General features: G+C 46.5%; 2 protein-coding genes across 2 annotated transcripts; both read left to right on the forward strand.

The window, feature by feature from the left end:
- The first annotated feature begins 417 nt into the window (after window positions 1-417).
- On the forward strand, window positions 418-5,999 carry LOC119329661 (calcium homeostasis endoplasmic reticulum protein-like). Its single transcript, XM_037602726.1, has 3 exons — window positions 418-1,384; window positions 4,263-4,528; window positions 5,066-5,999. The coding sequence occupies exons 1-3, from the start codon at window positions 468-470 to the stop codon at window positions 5,773-5,775; spliced, it is 1,893 nt and encodes a 630-aa protein (XP_037458623.1). The 5' UTR covers window positions 418-467; the 3' UTR covers window positions 5,776-5,999.
- A 2,182-nt stretch (window positions 6,000-8,181) lies between these two features.
- Window positions 8,182-9,658, forward strand: LOC119327438 (probable glycosyltransferase 4). Its single transcript, XM_037600547.1, has one exon. The coding sequence runs from the start codon at window positions 8,227-8,229 to the stop codon at window positions 9,532-9,534; it is 1,308 nt and encodes a 435-aa protein (XP_037456444.1). The 5' UTR covers window positions 8,182-8,226; the 3' UTR covers window positions 9,535-9,658.

Genomic DNA, 9,658 nt, shown 5'->3' on the forward strand with positions numbered 1-9,658 from the left:
TCCAATGAGGCGATAGAGGAGAAACGATGAACCACCATTGTCTATGGGTGGTAAGGCAATAGCTAGGGCCCCGGAGGGGGGAGGGGGGAGGGGGCAAGAGGCAAAGACAAAGGATACGTGAAGTGGGTGATAGTTGAGGTTTAAGAAGACCGCGAGGATGAAAGACGGGTCTCGGTGCTTACCAACTCTCTTGTGCTCAACATCGAGCATACTCTTTCTTCAAAAAATAATAATTAGAGTTGTAGTTGCAGACTAGAAGGCAAAATAATACAAATCCAGAACTCCACGGGGGCCTTTTGTAAAAAATCCTGCCAGCAGGGGCCTAGGGCTGTTTCTGTAATTTTCGCCCAAAGATACAGAAGAGGGTAGAAGCCTCTTCTCCCCTCCTCCTCCTCCGCCGCCGTCACCACCGGCGCAGCGAGCCCTACCCCACCCCACCCCTCCCCGCCTCCAAATCCCGCCGCCCCATGGACCGGCAGGCCCAGGACTACGCGGCGGCGGCCATGGCGTACGCGCAGGCGCAGCAGCAGCCTCCGCCGCAGTACGGCTTCCACCCGCAGGCGCAGCCGCAGTACCCGCACCACCCGCACGCCGAGCCGCCCTACGCCGCCCCGATGCCGCAGTACGCGCCCTACCCGCGCGCCATGCCGCCGCCGCAGCAGCAGCTCTACCCGCACCTCCCGCCGCACCAGCAGCCCTCCCCCTACCCGCCGCCCCACGCCATGCCGGGGCACGCCTCCCAGCCGCCTCATCCATACATGCACCCGCCGCCGTTCGAGTCCGCTCCCCCGGCCCCCGCCCCGCCCCCCGCCGACCCGGAGCTCCAGAAGCGCATCGACAAGCTCGTCGAGTACATCGCCAAGAACGGGCCCGAGTTCGAGATCGTGATCCGCGACAAGCAGCACGACAACCCGGACTACGCCTTCATCTTCGGCGGGGACGGCCACGCCTACTACAGGTACATGCTCTGGGTCACGGGGCGGCCCCCCATGGCGCCCTACCCGCTGGGCTCCGTGCACATGATGCCGCCGATGGGCCCGATGGCGCACGGGCCGCCGCCCCCGATGCACCAGCCGGGGTACCCGCCCTTCTACGACCAGCACCAGCACTTTGGCGCCCACGGCCACGGGGAGTATGAGACCGGGGCGACGTTCAAGGGCCTCTCTGGGCCGCTCCCCGCGGATGTCGCCGCGGAGCTGCACGATGTGCTTACCAATCTTAATGGCACCAAGGAGTCGATAAAGGGTGCCAAGACATGGTTTATGCAAAGGGCTCCATTTGCGCCGGCTCTGGCGGAAGCTCTGAGGGAGAGACTATTTGCCTTGGAGGATTCAGAGAGGCAGCTCCACATTGTTTTCCTGGTGAATGATATTCTTTTTGAAGGGTATGTTTTCATTTCGGCATCTATTTTGTGAATATAATTGCTTGCCTTATGACTTGTCAGTTAAGTGTAGTTAATTTGAGCTACTTCCAAGCTGGTAGGAACCTGATTTAAGAAATGCATTAACTTTGATTCGATCGAAATACCGACATAGGAGGTGAATTGCAATTGACAGATCTTATTGCCATCTTAGCTTATTATGGGCCCCTTTTTCTTTGGAGTAGGAGTTTTATAAGATTCTAACCCATAGGGATTTTTCTTATAGAGGCCCTTTAGATTGCTTTCCCAAATCAATAGGAGTACTAGCCAGAGGCTAGACCTCTTGGAAATTTTCAGTTTGTGTATTGCATGCACTTTTCGTCTCTTCAAACCCCTGCAAAAATTTCTGGAGCATCCAAAAAGCATATGTGCAAATTCTTGTGTTCTGGTCTTCTTTAGGATTCAATAGGCCACCACATCCCAATCCTACATTTTTATTATTCCTACGTTTTTAGAATCCAACGTTCCAAAGAAGCCATAAAAGATTGTCTAGAAAAATGCAGTAAAGAAGGTCCTTCCCATTTTTTAGTATCAAAGCCACTTTCTCTTCAAAATTTAAAGTGTCAAATGAATGCCATTTGTATGGCCTTACCTGACCCTGATTCATTTTGAAGACCAATGTATGAGTGAAGATAATAAAAATATAAACAAAATAACTGTTATAGGCTACTCCGATACTTTATTTATTTGTTGTACCAATATTAGATCTCGTATTTGATATTGATACCCTTTATGATATGTATTACCAAGTATCAAAATGATTTCCATTTAGAAGTTGTACTATGCATCTCCGCTGAGGGGCAATCACCTTGTCAATACAAGCGTTAACCCCAATAACCAATGCATTATCTACCATAGACCAGCCATAGTTCTTCCTTCCTCTCACATGTAATCATGCAGAACAACACCTTCCCGAGCACCTGCAACATAAACATCACGCTCCAATCGTCACTGGCAGGAACTGGATGATGCTATCTTGTTGCATCCTTCCTTCCTCTTGTCTCTACTCCTTGGAGTCTTGATAGTATCTACTATATTGATGCATCCTTGTTTTGGGAAGATTTAGTATCGAGGCATCTGTATTGCATATCAGGGCACACTAGATCTTACTTGTCGTTCCTATTAGGGGGATATCCTGGGTGTCATGACTGTGACTTAATTGGGATTTTCTCGTTTAGAGATGAAAATGTTACTGCCAAGCCTAAGTAGGCCTCGGGAGAACTTGTGCTGCACTCATAAAGTTATTTTACTTTAGCTTTTGCCTCTATCCATTTGTTAGGAAGGCCACTCAGTATTAGTTTCCTCACAGATATGGAATGAAATTTTATAAGATTCTAACCCATAGGAATTTTTCTCACAGATGCCCTTTAGATTGCTTTCCCAAATCAATAGGAGTACTAGCTAGAGGTTCGACCTTTTGGAATTTCTCAGTTTGTCAGTTTGTGTGTTGCATGCACTTTCGGTCTCTTCAAACCCCTGCAAAAACTTTGTGGAGCATCCAAAGAGCATATGTGCAAATTCTTGTGTTTTGGTTTTCTTTAGGATTCAATAGGCCACCACATCCCAATCCTACATTTTTACTATTCCTATGTTTTTAGAATCTTGTCTAGAAAAATGCAGTAAAGAAAGACCTTCCAATTTTCAGTATCAAAGCCACTTTCTGTTCAAAATTAAAAAATGCCGAATGAGTGCCATTTGATATAACCTTACTTCACCCTGATTCATTTAAAAGACCAATGTATGACCAGAAGATCAAAATATAAACAAATGATTGTTATAGGCTACCCTGATACTTCATTTATTTGTTGTAGCAACATTAGATCTTGTATTTGATACTGATACCCTTTATGATACGATTGTTATAGGCTACTCTGATACTTTATTTATTTGTTGTAGCAACATTAGATCTCGTATTTGATACTGATACCCTTTATGATACTTATCACCAAGTATCAAAATGATTTCCATTTAGAAGTGATACTATACATCTCCACTGAGGGGCAATCACCCTGTCAATACAAGCCCAGTAATCAATGCATTATCTACCATAGCCAGCCCTAGTTGTTCATTCCTCTCGCATGTAATCACGCAGAACAACACCTTTCCTAGCACGTGTAACATAAACAGCATGCTCCGAACGTCACTGGCAGGAACTGGATGACGCTATCTTGTTGTGCCCTTCCTTCCTCTCGTCTCCACTCCTTGGAGTCTTGATACTATATTTGAAGTATATATGTATACTAGCATATTGATGTATCCTTGTTTTGGGAAGATTTGGTATCGAGGCATCTGTATCGCATATCAGGGCACACTAGATCTTGCATGGTGTTCCTATTAGGGAGATAGCCTGGGTGTCATGACATGACTTATTTGGGATTTCTCGCTTAGAGATGAAAATGTTACTGCTAAGACTAAGTAGGCCTTTGAAAACTTGTGGTGCACTCATAAAGTTATTTTACTTTAGCTTTTGCCTCTATCCATTTGTTAGGAAGGCCACTCAATATTAGTTTCCTCGCAGAATATGGAATGAGATTGATTTGGTGAGATATTAGCAATATCAAAATCAGCTTGTAAGAAATAATATACCAATAACAACATGAGAATGGTATTGAAAAATGGACTACTGTTTCATGATATCCGACATGTATGATGCATAGCAGAGTGTATTGCTGTAGCTTGTCCCACTCAATCTCTGTTTGGCTATGATTTTTAATAGTTTCATCTGGTTAAGCTGCTTATTAATCGAATCTATTATGTCACACCATCAAATTACACTGGACTTTAATTGTGCATATTTAATGTATTAATGGTACTTTTCTTAACACAATTCCATATCCTACAGCTTGCAGAGACGAGCTAATATTCAGGACCTTGACAATGAGGCTATTGCTTTTCAATCTGTGCTGGGCTCCATGCTTGTGAGGATTTATAATAATCCGCAGAATAAAGATGAAAATCAGACTCGCCTTGAGAAAATCCTGCAATTCTGGGGTTCAAAGGAAGTTTATGACCAGGAAACCGTTGCTAACCTTGAAAGAGAGATGAAAGGAGGCATTTCATATCCTTCGGCGCCACAACATGTTTCACCAGATCCCTCAACCTTCTCAGGTTTTTTTCTCTCCCCCTCTTCTACTAACTCTGCTTATACTGTTCTGTCTAGGTGGTTATTATCATCTTTTCTCATCTGTGTTTAGCTTTTAGGGTACCAGCATTTACATTATAAGGTTTTGGTGTAAGTTTGGCGTATTTAACCTATAGATTTTAGTCCTATTATCATTTTGTCCTTTTGCTTTGATAACTCAAAGGTTGTAGTTATATGTTGATGCCCTGAAACTTTATAGGCTGGTTACTTTGAGATATGTAAACAGTTTGCCAGGCTATACAGTAAAGATAATAACCGAAGTTACTGCACCACTGAGATCTAGGCAGAAATTTTCTGGACTAAAATCCTTTTTCACCAATCAGATTTGTATACATAATATAACTAAAAATAATAATTTGACCATGCTTGATCACACGGGTTCTCTAAATTCTCCAAATTACTTGCCTGCTGTTACACTAAACCAAATATCTTTTATGATGCATTTCATTTATCTTTCGCTTGTTGGAGGCAAACCTAAGCACAATTGATGGATATCTTTTCAGGATCAGCAAAGCCCTCAAAATGGTCCTCTGCTCCGCCAGAGATGGAGAAGGCATTCCAACCTGCCCCTTCTGCACAATTTCCAGGAAACCAACATCCTGCCGGCGTTTACGGCCAAACTACTTTTCCAGGATCTTTGCCAGTGCAACCATCTTTACTCCCCCCTGCGCTTCCTCAAAGCACAGCACCAGCCAATGCAAATGATCCAACTCCACCTCCGTATCCACTATTCCCCCCTGGGCTCATTCCAGGAATGGTCCGGAAGATGCAGATCGGTAGTGGAGTTCCATACTCTCCCTTGAGCCCACTCGACATCCCCACGACCATCCCACCATCGACCGTTCCTGAGTCCGAGATCCTCGAGCGCGTGACGAGGTTCTTCAAGGAGATCGGGGAGGAGAACCCGTCAGAAGGTCCGATGAAGCAGGGCGAGCCTGGTGACTACGATGACTACGAGAGGGAGCTCCCTGCCCGCAAGGGAGGTGCGTGCATCCCACCCCCCGCCAGCCTGCACGTGAACCCTGAGACCGGGATGCGCGCTGATGGCTCGTTCGATAGCAAGCCGGGGTCTAGCGGACGGTTGGGCCTTGGAGCCTCTGCTGATCCGAGTGAGGTGAGCCACCAGTATGGCGATGTGTATTCGTCATATCGCAAGCAGAGGAGCAGCAACTACCATTCTTCCATCAGTTCCCGCGCAGTAGCGCCGAGGTGAAAACGGCGGACGAGCGTTTCCATATCAATTTCTTCCTGCTGTGTGTAACTGCAAGAATGTACCTTAGTAGACAGAACTAAATTGTCAGATGATTGTGCAATGTAACATTTTCCTTTTTTTCACGGCAAAACTTTGAACCGCAGCTTCTTAGTTTTGGGAAGAGTAGCCTGTTGGTAGTTGCAAATGATTTTTGTTTCATAGATGTGATCCTTCAGTTTTGATTATTCTTCTTTTCTTTTTTTGCAATCAAATTGTAAAATTTGTGTCCTGGGAACATTTTGCGGTAGGAGCCGTATGGGCAACAAGATTTACATAGCATGGATTGCATTTGCAGCAATTCTACCCCGTGGTGTGCTTGTGCTGCGGTGCTGACAGGAGTATTCCACTGACGCAGAACACAGGCTCAATGTTGTTTCATCAGAACATTGTCTTGTGAAGGCAGTGTTGGCACAAGAAGATCGCAACAGACAGAGAAGCATGCATGCTGTATCTATCTGACCTTGGAAAATTTATTTTTTCAATGTACTAATTTTTATATTATGTCCATGGCAAAGAAAAAAAAATGGCCATCTTTGTAGACCATGACAAATTTTGTACAATGGCAAAAAAATCAAATTATGTAAAAAAATTCTTACCTTGGGAAAATTTATTTTTTCAACGTGATTTTATATTATGACCATGGAAAATTTATTTCTTGGTGTCGAAACCATGTTAATCTTCCATAATTTTACACCAATTGCAAGCTTACTATCATGGACCGTCGTTTCTTTTACCATCTCAAATTTTATACCAGGCCTATGGCAGAAAATTGTACTAGGCCTACGACATAATTCTGCTTTTTTTTGTTTGCTCTCTTAATTTGCTCTGCTTTTGAAGAAAAAATATTAGCTGATAGTAGAAAAGAAGGTACTCCCATCATTTATGTGTTGCAAGGTGCATTTGAACTAGAAACATCAACTAAGGAGGTTATAAGATCCAAGAGAATGTCAATACGGGAATGACCCTGATTTAGCGTGTCTGTGTCAGTATTGGGTAGCTCAACCTCTTACTCCTTCCGGTCCTTTTTAGTTCGTATATAAGATTTGACTAAAATCAAGCCTCGTAAAGTTTGATCAACTTTATAGAAAAAAAGTACCAACATTCACAATCTGAAATCAATATCAATAAATGTGTCATGACTTAAAGTTTCATATTGTATAACTTTAGCATGGCAGATGTTGATATTTTTTCATATAAATACGGTCAAACTTTGTGAATTTTGACTTCAGAGAATTCTAATATGCAGAGTAAAAAGAACCGGAGGGAGTACATGCCTTTGCATACGACTGATTAGTTTTAGATTGGGTTTTAAAGTTTATGGGGTTTGCTAGGAATCAGTGCTTCCCTACCAACTGGCCAAAACTGATAATGACAACCTTTGTCCGAATACTGTAGATGTGGTTTATTGAGTGTCTTCTGTTTGCATTGGGCCATTGAATGCTACTCTTCTGTGCTATCGGTGAAATACAGCAGCAGCTATTATATGTTCAACAAAACTAGTATGTGTTCTACATTCTTATTTTATGCATGTTGAAAAAACTTATACCATGGCAAATTTATTTTTCCAAATCTTGCCAACTTTATTTTCTCTGACATTTGAAAATTATTTATTTTTCTTTTTGAGGGAAAGTAACTTTTATTTTTCAACATGTCGAATTTTATATTGCAAATTTTCAACCACGGAAAAATTTATTTTTGGACCATGGAAAAAAAATTAGACCATGGCAGTTTTTACTAGTTCAGCCATGATCATTTTATTTTTAGACCATGGCAAATTTAATTCATGTACGATAGAAAATTTCATTTTTTAAATCATGTCAACTTTATCTTTTTCTGACCTTGGAAAATTTTATTTTTTATCAACATGCCAAATTTTATATTCCGACCATGGCATTTATTTCTTTGTGTCAAAACCATGTTAATCTGCCACGATTTCACAGCGATCACAAACTTACTTTTATGGACCATTTTTTTTTACCATGGAAAATTTTATACTAGGCCTATGGCAAAAAATTCTACTAGAACCATGGCAAATTTTATTTTATTTTCCCTGGACATTGGCAAATATAGTTGTTTGAACATGGTCAATTATTTCTTTTTGGAACATGTGCATTTTTTATCGAACAAACCTTGGTAAATTCCTTTTTTTGTAAACTTACTTTTATATATGGCTTGGGTTGGCCGAGGGTGGAAGTTGGAAAATTGGTAAACGGTTGCTTTTCCTCTCCTGTAAGCGAAAACACAGCCGACCTTGCGAGTGAAGTCGAGATGCCACCGTCGCAACCTGCAGAGTGAATTTGAAATGCCACCATAGCTTGTCCTCGATTAATTCCCCACGGTGTAGCTATAACAGGTGCATCCGCGTACGTTTTGTAGCGCGTGCATGCATGCCTCTTCCGTCCTCAGCAGTCCATGGCGGAGGAACAGCGAGTGGCGGCGGAGAGGCGAGCACGGCGCAAGCTGCTGTTCGCCGTCCCCATCATTCCGATCGTGTTGCTCATCGTCGGGTCATGCGCGCTCTTCTTGTTCACGGCCGAACTCCGGCGCATCCGCATCGAGTACGCCTGCCTCGATGGCGCCCGTGACGCTCCGGCCACGAATTCGAAGGAGCCGCCGGAGGCCGTGGTGGTGCAGGCTGTTCCCGGCGAGGAGGAGGAGCAACCGCTGCGCCAGCTGAGCGACCGGCCGTACTCGCTGGGCCCGAACGTGTCCGACTACGACGCCCGCAGAGCGGCGTGGCTGGCCGCGCACCCTCGATTCCCGGCCTTTGTCGCCCCGGGGCGGCCTCGGGTGCTCATGGTCACCGGCTCGTCGCCGCGCCAGTGCAAGGAGGCGGAGGGCGACCACGTGCTCCTCCGCGCGTTCAAGAACAAGGCGGACTACTGCCGCGTGCACGGACTGGACATCTTCTACAGCAACGCGGTGCTGGACGGCGAGATGACGGGGTTCTGGACCAAGCTGCCGCTGCTGCGCGCGCTGATGGTGGCGCACCCGGAGGCGGAGCTGCTGTGGTGGGTGGACTCGGACGCGGTGTTCACGGACATGCTGTTCGAGCCGCCGTGGGGCAGGTACGCGGGCCACAACCTGGTGCTCCACGGCTGGGACGGCGAGGTGTACGGCGCCAGGAACTGGCTCGGCGCCAACACCGGCAGCTTCCTGCTCCGGAACTGCCGGTGGTCGCTGGACCTCCTGGAGGCCTGGGCGCGCATGGGGCCGCGCGGCCCCGTGCGCGAGCGGTACGGGAGGGTCTTCGCGGCGGCGCTGTCGAACCGAGCGGCCTGGGAGGCCGACGACCAGTCGGCGCTGGTGTACCTGCTGGTGACGGAGCGCGGCAGGTGGGGGGACAAGGTGTTTCTGGAGAGCGCCTACCACCTGCACGGGTTCTGGGAGGAGATCGTGGGGCGGTACGAGGAGATGCGGAGCAAGGGGCGGCCGGGGCTCGGCGACCACCGGTGGCCGCTGGTGACGCACTTCGTCGGGTGCAAGCCGTGCGGGGAGCCGGGCGCGACCTATGATGCCGTGGCGTGCCGTGAGGGCATGGAGCGCGCGCTCAACTTCGCCGACGACCAGATACTCGGCCTCTACGGGTTCCAGCACGAGTCGCTCGGCACCACGGCCGTGCGGCGCGTCAGGAACGATACCGGACGGCCGCTGGACGCCGACGACGAAGAGGTCGGCCGGCTCTTGCACCCAGAGTTCAGGGCCGCCAACCCATTGTGATCAGACATCAGAACACAAAGCACGTCATGTTTTACAGACAAGATTTTTTTTTTCCCGTTTCACTCGCTTTTCACCAGAACCGTTTGATTTACATCCAATGATCATCATCGCGCGCGCGTGTGTA

Source organism: Triticum dicoccoides, chromosome 7A (genome assembly GCF_002162155.2).
Source record: "Triticum dicoccoides isolate Atlit2015 ecotype Zavitan chromosome 7A, WEW_v2.0, whole genome shotgun sequence".
Lineage (NCBI taxonomy): Eukaryota > Viridiplantae > Streptophyta > Magnoliopsida > Poales > Poaceae > Triticum > Triticum dicoccoides.